Source organism: Electrophorus electricus, chromosome 1, assembly GCF_013358815.1.
Source record: "Electrophorus electricus isolate fEleEle1 chromosome 1, fEleEle1.pri, whole genome shotgun sequence".
Lineage (NCBI taxonomy): Eukaryota > Metazoa > Chordata > Actinopteri > Gymnotiformes > Gymnotidae > Electrophorus > Electrophorus electricus.
The window spans coordinates 22,834,842-22,854,074 of NC_049535.1; the positions used below are offsets into that span (position 1 = coordinate 22,834,842).

The 19,233-nt window shown below is 47.0% G+C and overlaps 1 protein-coding gene across 7 annotated transcripts in view; it reads right to left on the reverse strand.

Moving 5' to 3' along the window:
* The window catches only part of rbfox1 (RNA binding fox-1 homolog 1), a 182,934-nt gene that overhangs the window by 81,389 nt on the left and 82,312 nt on the right, over positions 1-19,233 (reverse strand). For 4 of the 7 annotated variants that reach the window (XM_035523556.1, XM_035523573.1, XM_035523553.1 and 1 more), the window contains exon 1: positions 8,663-8,994. The exons of the other annotated variants lie outside the window; for them this stretch is intronic. In XM_035523556.1, the coding sequence (XP_035379449.1) occupies positions 8,663-8,761 (99 nt within the window). In that variant the 5' untranslated portion in view covers positions 8,762-8,994. Of the gene's footprint in view, positions 1-8,662; positions 8,995-19,233 lie in introns of those variants that run through there. 7 annotated transcript variants of the gene reach the window in all.

Genomic DNA, 19,233 nt, shown 5'->3' on the forward strand with positions numbered 1-19,233 from the left:
GTGTGGCGCGCGGGACGGTGCAGGCAGCGTGGAGCCCGCTGCCTCTCCGCTCCCGCTCACACTCCATCATGAAAGGGAGTTAAAATGCCAGAAGACGTAATGAGGCTGAATGGAGGGAGGAGTGCCGAGGCGCTCCCCTGCTCTGTCTCCCCTGCACACACGCGCTCGCTCCTCGCAGCCGGGTTTGTGAGGGTCAGCAGAGATGCAGAACAAAACATCTGGGTCCCCAAAAGATCTGGAAAGTGTCATTGTTTTTTGTTTTTTTAAAAAAACTAAGTTGATGGTCTTAGCACTGGCTCTGTCATTTTGAGTGGAATTGGTCTACTACTGTGCACCAAACACTAGCCATGTAGTCTCTGCTCAGTATTCAAGAGCAAGGAGAAAAATAAATAGTAGCCAGTGCCAGTTCTTCAATTATTTAGCATATATGTCTGAATATTAAAGACCCAAAGCTTTAAAATGAAGAGTCGCTATGATAAGATCTTTCAATTGTTTCAGGGCTGGCTAGAGATATTGATCTGCACCTCACTAGATGGGCTTAGGCGGGGGCGGGGTGGGGGTGGGTGGTGTTGGACTCTGTGTGCCTGAAGCCCACACACTCATCCCTTGCATGACAAGGAACCGAGTCGTCATGGACACGTGGACAACTGCCTGGGGCGAAGACCCGAATGATTGAAAAGCCCGGTTGTTTTTCGGTGCCTCTACCGGTGACGGACTGTCGGCCTGCTGGAACAGCATTCGCGCACAAGCATTTCATTTCCCCGTACGTACCTGACCACATACCTTCTTCTGCGCGCTGTATACAGATTTAGCATTTAAGTACTACGCATTTAGGCCACTTACTGCAACTCTGTAGGGGAGATGGGTTTTTTAAAGTGGAATCGTGCTTTTTAGAATTTGATTGTTCACTATTTGCATGATCTTTTCGAAAGCGCCGCCGTCAAATCCCAGATGAAGCCCACCGCACTGCGCTCCACCTGGCTGCCGCTCTGGGTCTGTGCGCGGCGAAGGCCGAGGCAATGAGGTGAGCTCCTTCCCAGTATCCCTTTCAATACATCCATGTTCAACAACCCACTCTCAGAGTCAGCCATCTGTGACGCTAAACCTGATATGTGCAAACCTGTCCTCCGGAGCACCACGCTGGGTTTTCGATCTGTCCCCAGAATCCCCCTCCCAGTACACGCAGCAGGTCATCAAAGGATTCAGTGGGACAGGGGCTGGAACTGAACCGATACTTGGAGCAGATGGGAGTCTTTAAAAACACTGTGCAGAAACCTAAGCCCAATAATACACAACAATGTCAGCCTCTGGGAAAACAAATATGACAATAATACCTTTATTAGAAAAGATTCATATTAAAGTGTAGTTCAAATTATAATTTTATTAAAATCAACGGGATCGTGTGAGAGCTGGATTTAACAGAATGTGCGACACAGAGGTACAGAAAAGGAAGAGATTAAAGGATACAGTGCGGAGTAAGTAAGAGCAATACACAGGCCTGAGCACTACACTGGCTCATGGTACTGGGCCTATGCAAAGCTGAACGGTGGGTGGAGCTACAAGGCACAGGACTGTGCTGTCTGACTCCTTCCACGGCATAGCCGCGCTGCTAAAAAGCTAATGTGCACCTAGCGCCCCTACCGACAGCCCCTGACCACGCTTACACACTGGCATAATACACATCCTGCACTGAGATGGCTCACACAGGGAATCTGAGCAGGAGCAGATCCCCCCCCCCACCCCCCACCAAACAAACCCAGCAAATGCCCCCCCCCCCTTAAGATCCATCTGAAGGTGAAGCACACCTTAGCCCTGTCCCAACTTCTGAACGAAACACTCATCTGGTCAGGCAGCTTGGCTAAATGCTAGGACTAAAGCATGCTGTGGCCTAATCACTTCAACCACTCTTCAACTTGAATGCAGTTTTCCAGCTCAAATGCGCAGAGGTAAAAACCAAAAAAAGAAAACAGAAAGAAAAAAAAAAGCCAGCCGTCTGCAACTGTTCGGCCGTGTGTGCAAATCAAAACACATCAAGGCGTGCTCCACGAAGAGAAGCGGAGTGCTAAAAGCAAAAATATGGCAGGGTGTGGGGTTAGGGAGTGAGCGAGCTAACTGTAAACAGTAAAACCAGCCCTCGTTAAACGCATGATCTCCTTTGGAGATAAATGTAGGTTCAAATTAGCTTCATATGCACCTTCTAGGAGTGAATTCAGCAAAGGTAATTTTGTCTGTGCAGGAGGCAGGTCTGGCCGACTCGCTCATTACTGCTGGGCTGCTTTAACCGTTAGCGAGCGGTGTGTTAACTGTTATTGGGCATTATCGGGCGGTGTGTTAACCGTTATGAGGCAGTGCCATGTCGGAGCGGAGTCTCCCTCACCAAGTTTTCTCAACCCGCGGAACTCCGTGAGCACATGGAGATACCAGAGATCAGCCATGGTCTTCTCCTGCTGCCCCACACCTGACAGAGTAAACGGGCACCTCCTCGGCCAGCGTGCGGACACTCAAACTCCACCCCCGTCCATATGGAAGAATGAAGCAGGCTACCCCACTGTACTCACTGATTCGCTCGGTGAAATATTGATGACCGGTGATTTTGGTATTGGCATTGCATTCATGCGACTGATTAAATATTGATGAGCATTAATGAGACAGCCCCCCCCCCACCCACATTTTCCCCCCTTCTTGCAGATTCAAATAATTGAGTGGTTGTTTCCAGCTCTGCGTGGCCATGTTTAGTTTTTGCACCTCGCTTTGGTTTGTGGTTTTGTATCTAATCAGCTGCCTTCTAGCTAGAGTGTAGTTCCAACTCAGAGAGATTGCAGTGGACCTAATCCCCCCCCACGTAAAAAGGCCTTTTTCCCCTTAACAGCACACGGCCCCAACCTCTGTGCCGAGCGGAGGAGGTGAGGAGCAGGCCGCCGAGTGCAGGCTGACGGAGGGCCCTGGTGGGTGGAGAGAAGCAGGGCTCTGTCCCGTCTTCACCCAGACGCGTTAAGCAGCGGGGCACGTAAAGCAGGATCTAGAGCCCATCTCTCAGCAGCCGGGTAATTACTGTGAGACAGCCAGGTGATGCACGCCAGCCAGAGGAGTGCAGACACTGGCTCAGTCACTTTGTACACAAGCGCGCGCACACACAGGCACACGCTCGTAGGCTCATACGCGCGCACACATATACGTTCACGTGTGCACACAGACACACACACACATGCACGTGTGCACACACACAGACACACACACACACATACAGACACGCACAAAGACACAAACACATGCACTTGCACACGGAAATACACACACACGCACTTACACATGCACACACAGAAATACAGTTTCTGCTTTTCTGTGCTGTAAGATTTCTGTCTCACATGCTATGTACTGTATTCATTTACTCGCTTACACTCCCCTCTCTCTCTCTCTCTCTCTGTCTCTCTCTCTCACACTCTTTCTCTCTCACCATCTTTGTCTCCATCCATGCATTCAGTGCTTGAGTGCCTCTACAAGAAAATGGCCAAGACGTCTGCAATGGCAGAGCAGCACCGTACCGAAGCCGCAGCAGAAAAAGCTCACACACTGTGACTGTTAAATCCGCATCCGCTTCACACACACACACACACACACACACACACACACACACACACGCACACACGCACGCACACACACACACACACGCACACACACAGATCAGTCTTATCAGCAGTGCGCTTCCAGGAGCCGCGCTGGACGGCATATGACAGGCTTTCAGTGAAGCACGGATGAAGTGGGAAAACGCGAGAGTGCCACAGCCCCCCCGACGTGCCGCACACCGCTTGAAACCGGCTACTATGAGCACAGGAGCTGTTCGTGGTGCCGACACGCAAAATGAGAAGCGGAGAGGGGGTGCTAAATAGTGCAACAGCTGCAAAAGCAAACAGACATTATTACGAATGTGAGAGACTAATCACTCACACGCATGCACATAAACAGACAAATGCACGCACACACACACACACACACATACACACAAACTGGAACACATGTGTTTAGCGAGGCCTAGCAGATGGTCTCCGCCCCCATTTACATACATACATCACCTTTCTCTCTCGGTCTCTCGCAGAGCGGATCGTTCAGGCACTACGCCCGTGGCCCGCCTGTTTGAGATCAAACAATAATCGTGCCCTATTAAGAGCACGCAAACAGCTGAGACAAAAAGACGCGATCCCCGGAGCCGTGCGTGGTGACGGACGTCGTCAGGACGTCGCTCGGCGTTTGCCGGAGAGCACGGAGCCTCATCATCTCCTGGTGACGTGCCTCGTCATCAGCTGTTGTGCCCTCCTGAAGCCAGAGAGTGGCACGTGGTGGGGGCGTGAGGTTACTGTAGAGGACTGTGGGCCATGCTGGATGGCAAGCAGCGCCAGCGTCGCAGGGACGGGACGCTGTCCCGTACTTCCTGCCAGTCGAGTACGAGATAAAGAGACCTTGGGGAGTTGCAGAAACAAGGGGACCCCTCTGTATGCACTGGGGGCGCAATTATGGAGGAGCGGAACACGTACAAGATGTGTTTGAGAGCAGGCGGTGTGTGTGCACACGTGTTTGTGGGTTCACACATGCCGCTGAGGTGAACCAAGGGACTTTTAATCATTTCCAATTTGTCATTGTGACTGACGACTTGGTCTTTGAGATGCAGCTTGGAGAGAAGTCGCTCAGGTTTCAGCTTAGCTGAAGAAAAACCCCATCCCTGTGGGCTAATCAATAACCTGACAATCTCAAAGCTTATGAACGCATCCTTTAAATATTGGTGGATTTACCTAAATGACTAGCTAAAACAAAAGAGGAAAATATTTTAGAAGGTACATGATGAAAAACAAAATATGAGGTCTTGCCAAATCAAGAGAAAACAAGACCGAAAAAAGAAATGATATATAAAAGGCTATTTTGTTCATTGCCGGAAGTTTTTAACAGGCAGCACAGCAGAACATGCTAGGAATAACTTGAAAGAAACTTACAGTAACACCCTGATATTTTTATAGACATTTAAAAAAAAACCTTTATACTGCAAGACAAGCCCTTTGTTAAGATGCTTCAGGATCCCTCGGCTTTGTTACCTACCGGGATGAAAAGAGATGAAGCGAAGAATTATTATTAAAACACCTTTCCTCACGCTATCTGCCGCAACACGCAGCACCTACAACACCCTGCTTCTGCTGCGCAGCCCATCACGTGGCAGGGTGCCTGCTCTGTGGCTCCAGGAAAAATAACGGAGCGAACCGCGCTGTGCCGTTAGAGGCGTCAGAGTCGTACGCGCGCTTTCCCTTAATGAAGAGGAAAGGACGGGCTGTGAATGTGCCGCGGGGGAACGCGCGAGAGCGGCTAGCGGCGGCGTTAGCGCTGAGCTAAACGAGCGGCACTGTGCTGATGTAATGGAGGGGAAGCAAAGAGGAAGAGCTGCTCCGCAAAGTCAGCAGACTGGGGCGGGGGGGGGGGGGGAGGAGAAGGGAAGAAAGACGAGAGTGAGCGAGAAAGAGAGAGAGAGAGAGAGAGAGAGAGCACAAGGAATGACAGAACACAGAGAAAGAAAGAGAAACTCTGAGAGGGGCACAATAAAACACAGACCCCGCACCCAAAAACCAAAAACACCAGAGCCAAACACGCTGATACAAATGGCTGAAAGAGTAAGGGGAAGGAGCACCACGTGTGAAAGGAGACTGGGGAAGGAGAGTGGATCGAATCTGCCAGGGAGGCTGGCCACGCCTCCAACACCGCCCACTCGGGGTCAGGCAGGGCTTGCGGGATGCGGGGCGAGGGGGCGAGAGGGCGAGAGGGCGAGAGGGCGAGGTGAGATGCCCTCGCGGGTCCGGTGGGTCGGTGAGGTCCCTTCGGCCGCGGCTTAAGCCTTTCACGCTGCCCCCGTAGGTCCGGCGCCAAAGCCCACGGTCGAGCCGCTGGGTGACCCGCTGCGTGCCCTCTCGACCGGAGCCCAGACAGCCGCCTCGATCCAGGATGCCTTCAAAGGGCATCCGGCTAAAAACCAGGTGCGAGCGTGTTATGCAACACTGAGTCAGCACACAGCCTCAAACTGCCCAACGTGGAGCGGGACTATTCGCAGAGTGCAGAGAGTCACCACGCAGTCAAATCCTTTACATTATGTTACTTCTCCCATTTTAATACGGTACTCTTATGATTAAAATATTCAGGGCTGTGTGTATCGAGGCGGTGCTTTCCAATGGAGCCCTCTCTTCCCATTATAAAAATAATCAGAATAATCACTTCAGTTTATTAAATCGGTTTTATATGACATTAAAAGGCCAGTGCAGGCATTTTGGCAAATGAGCTCATGATTCAGTTGTTTGTTGGGCAATAAATACGTGCAGATAAATGGCAAGGCACCAGTGAAGCTCATCTTTGTGCCGCAGCCAAGCAAACTGAGTGAAGGCGCTTCCAACAAGTAGGAAATAACTGTAGAAATGGTGGCCATACTACACAGGCTCGCACGACTTCAGATGTTTTACGTATAAGTCGACTGACGGTGGTTTGGAATCAAAGCCTGAAGTGGAGGGAGACTCTGCCATCGCGCAGGAGCCCACTCCATTCAGAGCCCTCAGTCTTCATCATTAACCTAGAAATAAACTCAGTTCTGCTCACGAGTGCAATCCCAGCGCAAAAACCAACAAACAGGCAAACAATTAAGCAATTAAATAGTAATTAAATAAACAAATAAACAAATAGTTTGAACAAGCACAGGAAGTATGTACACATTTGACAATGCCACAGTCTCATTGAAACACCGAACCGCAGTCCTGTGCATACTGATGGTGTTCTGCCTCCTCGGGGACGTGTTTAGAACTCTCTTTTGTGTTCCGCTAGCAATGGACCTTAATCCTCCACTGCCGCCATTCCAAACGGCAGGGGACACGTTTTGCTTTGCTAAGATCCTCACAGAAAGGCCCTGCTCGCACCAACATTTACCGCACATCACGCAAGCAGAGTGGGAAGCGGCCTGCAAACACATTTGAGCTGCCACGTCCTTATTCCTGAGCCTAATTGCGAAAAAAGAAAAAAGGAAAAAATATCGAATGTGTGCATTTTGTTTTGGATTTGCAAAGGTACCACAGCCAGATTCCTGTGAGCTCGGTTCTTCGTGAGACTACTGACACATATTTCTCCGCAGGTACTCCCTCTCAATCACTCTACTGCAGGGTGCAGATGCCCATGTTGTTTGTTACGTGGTGCTACACACAGGATGCATACACCAACGCTGCAGTCATGATGTCCTGAGCCAAAGCCACAGCTGTAGTTAAATGTATTCTGAAGGCCTTACATTTCAACTATAAATAGTCTGAAAGACCCAGATTCCTCAGTTCACTCTGCACACTCTCCAAACACACAAGCACACTCACAAACATGCTTCACCTCTCATACATGTGCACACCCACACCACACCACAAACACACACACATCCAATCATACACACAAACGTGAAAAATTAATATGGACATAGGAATATATTGCATTAGAGCGCATACATTGCCAGCTGTTAATAAAAACCTTAATGTTAAAATATAAAATGTAATTAGTTGTTACATAAAAAACACATATGACAGATTAATAATATTAAAGCATTTCTGGTATCGAATGACAGGCGGTACTTCCTGCATTAGAAAAATAACAGCTATTCGTTTGTTCAGAAAAAATAGATATTTATCTATCAGACTTGCTTGCAATTAAACTGACAAGGAGTACAATTTCTATTGGATAAGATAAAGGTTAAAGGCGTCATTGAAGGTTAATGGTAGCTTAGTGGGAGAGACTAAAACTAAATGAGATGGCTGATCTCGACTGCACCCATACATACAGTCACACAAGATCTGATGACTGATCAATATAATAGATCCACATATGATGAAATAAATCCTCATAAATTGTCACCAGATTAGAATCAAAACCATATTTTATATATATATATATATATATATATATATATATATATATATATATATATATATATATATATATATATATATATATATAAACATTTAAAGAATAAATGAATAAATACACCATGGGAAGATTTTTTCTTTTAATACAAGCTTGACCTTTGTAACTATAAGCACGCGCAGAAGCATATTGATATTCATTCTCTATATGGCTTGCAATACACGCACGTTTGCACAGTAAAATAAAACAAAAATAAATTGACACAGGACATTCTCGTGACAGCCACGCACACACACAAAAATGTTGAACACCTTAGGAGATCATGTTGCTGAAATATCAATAATCAGCGAAAATCAGCGGCTCTAGAGATGAAATGCAACCCTTTTCACCACATTGGATTCACCAAATGACACAACGACCACATATTGCACTTTGCAAAGAAATGAATAACATGTGGTTATGCTATCCTTAATCATTAGTCCAATCATTATCTAAGGTTTCTCGTTTTTAAGACTAAATGATAATACAGAACGGACAACTTAAAGAATCACACTAGATTCCCTCAGAAGATGGGCTGACAAACCGTCTTGCACAAACATGCTCTCTTAACCGAAAATGCTCACTTTATTCAGTGTACCGCTCAATCCAGCGCGCACACCCACGCACCCCCCCCCCCCCTCTCTCTCTCTCGCTCTGTTTCGCAAATTACAGATAAGATTCGCGTATTAGCGGAGGAACGGTGGCTACTCACCTGCTGTAAGTACATGAAAGCCAAGGCACAGGAGAGCTGCGGACACATGTCTACGTTAGGCAGGGCGACGCACGTTCCGCCCGTGAGGGGATGCTGCATTGTGCTCGTGGGCAGTCTGCGCGGACCGACGGAGGGGGCTTGCACGCGCGTTCTCTCTCTGGTCCTGCTGCGTCGACCGAGTTTCACGGGTTGCTGAAATTGCTCAGCCGGAGCAGAAGCGGTTACGCCTTGGGAGCGCCCAAGAGTGTGCGTGACTCTGGGACTGGGCAAACCGGCGAGATGTTCCGCGAGAAATTTCTCGTGCGACCCTGTGATCGAAAATAGAACGCGTCTTTCCCCCCCCCCCCCCGAGTTAATTTGAGCAACCCCTCTTGTAAACAAAACTAAAAAAAATAATCTTCTTTTGCCGACTCGGTCCAAATGCGGTCGTTTATGAATCTTTTTTTTTTTTTTTTTTTTTTTTTTTACATAAAAATACGTAAATGCTGCACAAAAGTTGGTAACTGGACAGTTGAACTCTGCCGACAGTTCCGACCCGCTCACCGCTCGGATGCTGCGCCGACTGCTGCTCCGCCTCTCAGTCGCTGTCAGATGAGTCCGGGGGCACCGTCTGTTTCATTGACCGGGATCTTACCGTGCATCTGAACGGCCGAGGGGGAGGGGGCAGCGGAGGAGAAGGGGCGAATCCTAAATCACACTTTCATTTTGAGGGGGTGGAGAAGCAAGCCCTGGGGTTTTTTTGTTGGTTTTTTGTTTTTGTTTTTTTATCTCGCGCGAAAATGAATCGCCCTAATGATGTAATATCTTCGCGCACGGTATACGAGCCGCGCCTGCTGGAATGATTTTACAGACATCTGAAGCAAGGCGCGACATGGTCACCAGAAACAAACTAGCCTACCATCAGTTTGTTGGGCTGTTTTCTACACGCGTGGTCTCTCCGTCCTGTAAATATACAAATCTTTCATTTGGCCTCGGTTATAGCAGCCGATCAAAGTTTCATATGCGGGTTATCGCGAATACACGAATAGCTTTCATCTAAGACATATAAAGCAGCAGCGAGCTCAAGATAAATGAAACGCCCATATAGAAATCTACACAATAAGCATAAAATCTATAGAACTAGAGCTGCATGAATAATACCTTATTGCTTGTCCACATGTTTAAACGCAAAACCAGACAAGTGAATCGAAAACATGACTGAGCTAAACGATGCATTTTTCTGATAGCTAAAAGCCCAGAGGAAAAATATATAAACACCAGACAAAATAAAGCAAATTACTTAGAAGAAAAAGCATTACTAATTAACTGTTCAAAAAGAAGGCTACACACAAAATGGCAGTTTGATCATCGAGTATAAGCCATTAAGTCCCAGTAGAAGAAAACCTCTCGTTTTCTTTTTCTGTTTAGGTACTGCTTACAAAAAAACAAAACAAAACAAAACAAAAAAGGTTCATTTAGTGTATTGTTAGTTCAATGCACTTTAGAAACAGATCATGCAAAATCCCATTCACCTCCTCCTCAATAACTCCTTGAGATCCATTAGTGATAGAAAAGCTATATTAAACAAAGCTATATTAAACAAAAAAGCAAACAAACAAACAAATAAGTAAACAAACAAACGGTATTCATTTCCATCAGATATCCAGGACTAACCAACAGCAGCAAAACTACGGTAGAAAAGTGCTAGCACTGAATTATTCATGTTGTCTTTCTTAAATCTTATTTATGAATTTATTTTTTAGCTGCATTGTGGTGATTTGCAAGCGAATATCAACATTAAGCAGTAAGATTTCATAAGCTATAATAAAACAACGATGGTGAATAGCAGTGGTATTGTAAGTTGCATGAGGCAGGCAGGCAGACATTCTGGATACAGTAGCAGAGGACTGGGTTCTGTGGTATTTGCGTTTCTCCACCCGTCTCCATGCCTTAAGGCAAGGATCTCTTTACCTCCTCCCCCCCCCCCCCCTTCCCCAACCAAAGAGTGCGCCTCCTCGACCTAGCCTGTCGCGTTTCCCCCGATGCGTCCGAGCATGAACGGAAACGCCCCCACCCCACCCCCACCAACCCTGCGATGCGCGGCTGCGACTCTGCCGTGTGATGAAGTACGGCTACTCTCCGCCGCACGACCGATGTCTGGGACTTCTGCTGAGTCAGGCAGCTCCACGCCAGAAGCAGTTTCTCCCCGCCCCCCTGTCACCTACTCCAGGCTGCCGTGTACAGTACAGCACGCAGGGGGCGGGCAGTGTGGGCCGGCTGGATGCGAATATTTTAAGGTACGATGAATATTTCCCATTCTGTTCAGAAACAGACAACAAATCTTAAGCTATCCAGAAATTCCGAATTTTCCAGAAGCTTCAATAATTGGAATACGAACTGAGGGGCTTATAATAACTGTTATTCTATGCCATGGGACATGTACATGATAATGAGCAAGTCTTAGTAAGTACGTACGTGGGAAAGGAGCATTATCGGTGGTTAATCCATACTACTAGAGCTGCTTCCAGTTTTCTCATTTGGGGGGAAAAACTTTCTTGATTCCCTTTTTTTTTTTTAACTCTAATGTCTTGACATGGCTAGAATACTCCTTACCTGAAGGTCATATACTAAAGGCACTACGTTTCCCATCACAGCGGAAGTGAGGAACAGTGTGACGAGGAACATGCTTGATCCTTTCCATTATTCTGTTTCAATAATTAATGATGCAGGCAGCGAGATCTAAAACGTTTGAGGGAAAAAAAACGAGGACGGAGCGCACGCATGTGGAAGCTGATGCAACGGGACACGCGGGACACGTGAGCTGTTTGTGTTTGTGTAACTGCTGGTGCTGTTATACAGGAATCTAAACAAAATAGTAGCAGTTGAAAATGGTTAATGAAGTTTGATATAAAATTGGTCTGGGGAGAAATGGCCAAAAGGTTAACAAAAAAAAAAATCAAAATAAGATTACAAAATATTTTGCTTGGATTTTCTTTTTTTTCCCGCCAAGAAATTAGAGTGGCTTTTCAAGAAGTGTAGTAAGTTTTGGCATGTTTAGGTCCTTCCGAAATGTCTGCATGAACAAGCCCTGGCAGTGCTTGCCACATTGTCATTTAAGATCAGGTTGTGTGTATTTCACCGGCTGCCTGGTGAGCCACCGGCCTCGGTTCCATTTCTGCTGGCGCGCCCGACGTGAGCATCTCCATCGTTGACAGCCTAATAAGGGAGGATGGGCTGCCTCCACCCCGTGTCAGGAAGTTGACAGGACTGCACCAGGTGCCGAACGTGTGGGGAAGATTGATGAAGTCGCATGGAGGTGTATCGCAGGGATCCTGGCCGGGCCGTTGTTAGTGTTATTTTTCATTACGACCTGGCGGCTGCTTAATGTAAAACCTAAGTCAGGATGATGGCAACATCCTCCGAGCTAGCAGGATAAGTTGGGTGGGGGGGTGGGGGGGGGGGGGAATCAGCAATTCAGCCATTATCATGCTGGGCTGAGTGGGACTGATGGCATAGGCATGATAGCTATGACACGACAGCTGAGGCTCAGTGTAAACAGCTACTGTTTGTTTCTCTGCAGCAGAGACTGCAGTGATATTCTCAATCATCACTGCCGGGGAGAGTCTAATGTATATCGAAGCCTAGTGTTGTATTCCCTACATCTGTTCTTTAAATAGAAATCGAGGCAGAGGCGAGCCAGGCTGACTCGGAGCCGGAGTGGCACGTCAGCCCGGTCTCGGGAGGAATCCAGACTGCCTCCGAATGTGTGACACTTTTCCAAATTCGCGCTGCCGTATCAGCGGCGATCAACGCCTGGGGGCTAATCAGACGTCGCTCTCTCTCTTTTTCCTGTTTTGCACGGCAAGTCTGTCTGTGTGTGTGTGTGTGTGTGTGTGTGTATATGGGGGGTTGGGGGGAGTGGGGGGTTAGTCAGTTTACATGACAGTAATTACGAAAACAGATGGAACCGGGGCTTAAGCGTGGCACTGCAGAGACAATGAGCCCAACGCATCAGGGACTTCACTACCAATGAGGAGTGGGGCCAGATTGCACGGCAGCTGAGACCGCCTTTCATTAGCGCTCGAGTGTGTGTTCGGAAGCCGCGGGAACGCGGGTCGTTTGTAACCCCGTCGCCGTCCGCACTAGGTGCCCCGCAAATTGATTACCAGGTGGGACGTGGCAAGTGATCCTTTAGCACCTCCGCACATCTGGCTCCGTCTGCGCCGTGTCTGACTCGCCTGTCCATCCGCGCCCCTCCACCCCCACCCCCCAAGGCTCAGGGCCAACAGGGGCTGCTGATTTGCGCTCGTTTCGATGCATTAAGACTTCGCTGTCCTTTTTAATTGGTGACAGAAACGACCCGCGCTGCACCGTTAATCACCTCACTGGGAAACCCGCTGCAAAACAATCAAGGCTCCTCCTCTTTTCTCTCCCCTCCCACGTTTTCTTTTTAAAGGCTTGCGCGCAAGATCTGTGGAAACAGAGAGCAGATCTTAAATAGAGCTCGCACGTCTGGGAGAGGTGGAGGTGAACGGTGGACAGCTAATTAGACGGCCGTGGGTGCGCATGTCACAACAAGTAAAAGTGACACGCTTCCAACTAATTAATACCGCAGTTCACAGGTTCGGCCTTTGGAGGAGGAAGGGAGGACGCGGGGCCCCAGAAGTGCGGAGGGGATGGGGGTAGCCGAAGGGCCCGGCCGGGGGGAGGCCAACTTTCACATCCAGACGGCGACTTGGAGCGACGTCTCGGAGAGCCGGGAGAAACACTGCGGACGACTTCCCGCCGCTTTCACAGGACGCTGCCATTAGAGGGCTGTAGCTTCCGTTAATGTGCCACTTTCCTTGGCCGGAAAGTCAGCGAGGAGGGGCCGATTCGTTCTGACAGAATCAGGGGCCGTCACACGCAGTAACGGCTCAGCACCAAGCAACTGGAAAAGCCTCGGAGCTGACACAGCCACGATCCATCAGAGTTTACGAGTGCGGCCTCCGCCACCACAGATCCGACTGGGCCGCGTGGACAGGAGTCCATTAATTAACTGCTTAATATGTGAAGCTCTAACATTTGCCTGCTGCTCTGGTTGGCATTGCCTCATTCTCAGTAAATGATGCGGTAAAGCAGGAAAACACACACACACGCATCCATACATCGATACCTGCGACCTGCGCACGCACACACACAGAAACAACCATCATGGAGAGGAGAAACACAAACACACACGTGCACATACACACACACGCACACACACACACACAGCATTAATGCAGCAGATATGAGCCATAACAGTTACCACTAACTCGAAGAAAAATCTAAAGATCTAAAAACATTTCAAACCAAATGTACTTTAGAACCACAATTCAGAATTAAAAAGTGTCAAAGAATCTTAAATATTTTATGGTCATTAGTATTAATAATAAAAATCATAAGCTTATTTCATGTATTATATAACGTGCACTTTTTTTTTATTGGAGCCAGAGACAAAGACTTAAGTGTCATTTAAGGCATAAGCCTTTTTTAAACTGGATTTGTTTCTCTAACATCTAACATTACATTGTAAAGCAACGGTACAAATGTCTAAGTACACCAATATTGTGAAAGTCTTGCAAAGGGACTCCGTGTTAGAGCCATTAGCATATCATTAATTAGCTTCCCTCTTCCTTATGAAGATTAGCAGAGGACAGAGGCACTCCGGAGGGACTAGCCTTCGCGCAGGAGGTGGTAGGAGGTGAGGAACGATCGGAGGAGAGGTCATCTCTGGAGACCGCTCTTATAATCATTGTCTGCCGCTCAGGAACACGCACAGCTTGTCCTGCCGGCCCCGTCACCCGATAAGACGGTGCAGTACCAAGGTTCACATTTTGACATCTTGCTGCGCAGCGTCTAATTCAAACACAAATAAGGCCGGGTATGAAGAGGTCAGGCAGCTGGCGAATGAGGCGACGCACGCTACTGACTGAACGCCAACAGCCGCGAGACACCTTTTATCTGCTCGAGAAAAAACAAACACAGACAGACGGAGACGCTATTTTTAGCACGCACGGCTAAAAACCTTATTCTAATGAACTCAAAAGGGCTTTGCGCAACACCGTAATAAAGAAGGCCTTGGATCTGAGGTAAACATACTGTAATACATATTGACATACATTCAAAAACATCTGCTTCCAATACTTCTCACGGCTAGACTCCACAACACACTATTAGTCAATAACAACAACCCTGCAGGTTACCAAAGCAGTCCTAAAATCAATCGGCACATTTTCAGAAAAGTAAATCGATAGCTCGCCAAGGCGTGACGCTTATGTGCTTCCCACCTCTCCAGCTGCACCGCTCTCCAATGAGATCATCAATTTTTCGCCAGTTTAAATAACCAGTGATGTTTACTTAATACCGCGCACCCCCCTCGTCCAGCATATTCATCCAACTCCCTCAGCTCATTAAAAGTCCTTCCATTTATTTGCTGCACGCTCTGGTCCTTAAATCTGCCACAACATACAAAAGCAGGCCAATTGCCCTCTCCCCGCCATGGTAATGGGTGGCACACGCTGCAACCCCATTAATTATGTCAGTGCAAAATCAACGTCCGCCTCCGAGCAGCACGAAAGGGGCCTGGGGCTGCCCGTGAGAGGCGGCCGCGGGAAGTACAGGCCCGTGGATCCCATCCGAACGGCACGCGGCCGTCCCGTTACTGGCATCCGGATCCCACCCGGACACCCGGTGATCCGGATGTTATGACAGGCCTTACTGCTCGATGGTTCTCCCCCTGGCCTGCCACAGGGGTCAGCTCCCTTCGGTCGGAGCGCAGAACTTGCCCCGCCGCTCCTGCTGTTGTTTGTTAGGCTACTACCAGCAAAACGGGGCCACGCTAGCAGCTAGGACTCACGCTAATTTCAAAACAACATGAAATATTTTTGGGAATCCAAAGAAATTTTTTTGCTTTATGCGTTTGAAGCTGGTGAGCAGACTGGGGATGCCATGAGAAGATTCGGAGAGAGAGCTTCAGTGAGGAAGGAGAGACGCACGGAGAAGTGGTAAAGACGGGTAGTTACTTGAAAAGGAAAAAATGAAAAGCCACACTGACGTGGACGGTCTTAACGCTGGCTTTCAGTAATTACCCAGCTGCTGGAGCTCTGTGGTGGCAAGAATAAAAATGAGGCCCAATTATTAAATGCACCACAGAGAAGATATAACACAACATGGGGCCCCGAATAGGACCCATGTTGCTGCGCATCAACCCTACAAATGTTAAACGATTGAAGCTGAGCATTAATATTCTGACCATCTTCCAGATACTGTTTCTTTAAAGAATGTGAGCATATAATGGATGGATTACACTTTTGTTAATCTGGTAATATGTCCATCTGCATTAGACTTGGCCATCAGGATAATTGAGAAAGTTTTAAGCAACAACAACAACAACAAATCTAACAACTTTCCAGTCATTTTCACCAAACGCTGAGAGAACCACCTTGGACACTTTTCTGAGGGACCCAAGCCCGATGGTGCAGCCCGCGCGTCGGCCCTGTCCCGGCAGGCGCTCTGCCCTCTCTATACTGGCACCCAGGGCTGCAGCTCCCCTCTACACCTGCTCACTGTACTATCCCGGGACTTATTAGGTAGCTCTATCATTCGAGGCACTCATACCGAGATAACCCTCACCTAGTCTTATCACCCACACACAAAAGCACGGGATCCAATAGGGCTCCATGTAATCCATCTCTGTCAGCTGCATTACGGAAATTACCTGTCACAAGCATCATGGTCGAGATTCCGTGATTAAACACAAACTTTGGAAATAAATGCCCAAGGGTACCAGAACATGGGCCTAGGCAAAGTATGTTTCAATTCAGTTTCACTCCACCCCTCCCCCCACTTGAGCATACCCCCCCCTCCCCCACCCCACCCTTCTGTATTAATAGTCCCACTCTACCCGGGGGAATTATAAATGACACAATGTTCTCGCTTAGAAAAAAGAACAAGGAATGGAGCTGAGAGAATGGGGGAGATCATCGCAGGCTATTGCTCGTAGCCACAGAATGATCTTTCATTATCTTTAATTCAGATAGGCAGTGTTTTCTGTCATTCTGCTTGGCTCGTGACAGAGTGGGAATTGCAGTTTCTAAAATAGAACTGAGAAGTTAAATGGATTTAAACCTTTGTTCGCCATACTCTTGTGTGGCGGTCGGTCTTAATGGAATTGAGTCTCCGTGTCTGACAAGATCAGAGGTGCAAACTGTGACCTGTGTTCAGAAGCGGCCTGCTGTAATTCATAGCACAATTAATAGACATTGTCACACAAAGCAACCCCTCCACCCCTCGCTGGCCACTGTCTCACTACCTGAGATATTTCAGCAGTTACATAAACAGCACACATTAATACACACTGCCACATGTGGTCTCCCACAGTCCCATAGCCCAGTGACTGCCCAAGTATACATACCCACACACCCACACAAGCGTACATGTCAGGACTTGTATTAACTTTGTAAGGCTTTTTTCCACTGACTTTTGTATTATTTGTGGCTAAACATTGCCCACACCCAAGCATAACTCACCGTAGCCTCATTAGCTACACTGATTTTTTCTTTGCTTCTTTTAGTTTTTAAAAGTTTTGTGTAAAATAAATAAATAAATAGTTTTCCCTCTTGGGGACCAACACAGTGTTCCCACATTGTCAAGATTTCATGTTTTCAAATCATCTGGTCCCTAGAAAGAGGTGAATATATTCTTCCCAACCCCCCCCCCCCCGCCCCCCTCCCACACATACACAAACTCACACAGACTTGTTTAAATGCAGTTTAAAATAGAAACAACAATCACACCACAGATTGAAAATGTTCCAATGTGCAAAATGTGTAAATATGTACATCTCTGGCAATGCTAATGAACTGGCTTCTACTATCATACTATCAGCACATGCAAATGAAGTGTAGATGTCAAAGTTCACCTTGCACCACAGAGCTGTGCTTCTCTTAATAGGCTAATTTAAGACGTACATCATCTCATCCTGCAAATGTCTGCATGATTGCAGTTTCCCATAAATTATTTCTGCAATAAAAAAAATCCCACATCTATGACTGCAGTTGTCCCTGCTTGTTTAGCCACACAACACTATACATAGCCTTTAACACACTGCACTAAGGGCATAAAGGGCACTGTACTTAACCTTTAGGGCACTGTACTTAACCTTTAGGGCACTGTACTTAACCTTTAGGGCACTGTATGTAGCATTTAGGGACCTGCACTTAACCCTTTAGTCACAATACTGCACACAACTATTAGGGCACAGTGGGGCACCTTTAGTGAAGTACACTTAACTTTTAGGGCACAGAACGTTACCTTTAGGGCACTGTACATTAACTTTAGGGCATGCTGAGGTCGTGCACCTCTCTTTTTTCTCCTAGTCCCCCTTTAAAGTCACCTCTGCCACATACTGCCTGCCTCTGAATACAGCATGTGTTGCTGACAAAACCCATTTACCTCCAGGTTATTTAAGAAGAATTTTGTCTTTAATTTATGTAATAAGCATAGCAATAAAAATGATATAAGCTTAGACATTCGTTACTGATACAATAATTTATTCAGTGTTATTCATATAATAGACTCAATTATGTCAAAGTTAACATTTCTTTAATAAATTATGAGACTGAGAGTAAAAATGTCACCTCATCTTTATGGATCAAAATTATATTCTGTGCCTTTCCACTGTTCCCATAATTCTGATTAATACCCCTGTCCATTTCCAAGGAAAAATTTATTCATGGACACACTATGAATTTTTGGTATTTTTCTGTTTTTCGTAGACAAACAAATCTTTAAAAGACAACAGTATGCCTGTAACAGCCTCGGACTATGACAGGGCATGCACAAGCCATGAGTTCCTCCCTGCCTTGCTGTACAAGACAAGCAAGGTAATACTTACCTTTAAAAATCACCTTTTTTTAAACTCCAAAAACATCCGCCACTAGAGGAACCTTTACTGTTATACACACATTCCAGTGTTCGGTCTGGCTCTTTAATGTTCCGGGCTACGATAAATAACAGCATTATGAAACACTGCTGTCAGCAAGCTGGATTGAAGGAGAGAATCTGACAGGACCTCTGCTGGAGGTGGACAGCTCTCTACTAAATAATTTAAGGCTGAACATACTGTATATATTACTCCTTTCCCACAGATCTCGCTATAACAATGAATTAGCTGTTTACTGCGACACACAGTCCACCTGCTCTGTGACACAACACATTAACATCATGGGCCCCTACAATAGCTGGAGGGCAAAATGGGACAAATGATCATTAAGGTGACGGTTCTCTGTGCGAACGTGACACAATCAGCCACCGAGTGAAACAGTGCGGCGTCGGGACTCACAAAGGAGCACACACAAAGGACAAGCTTGTTGCCATTATGTGACTCGGTATGCGGAAAAATGGCTGAGAGGTCATTTGACAACGCTTGAGTTTTTTAATGCTTATGTTATAATATTGTAAAAACAATACTAAAAATAAAAACAACTGTAAACTGGTGGAGATTAGAAGGGCATAGCAGTGAAAACGCAGTCATTTGAACACAGTCAGTCATTTGAATGGCGCTTTGT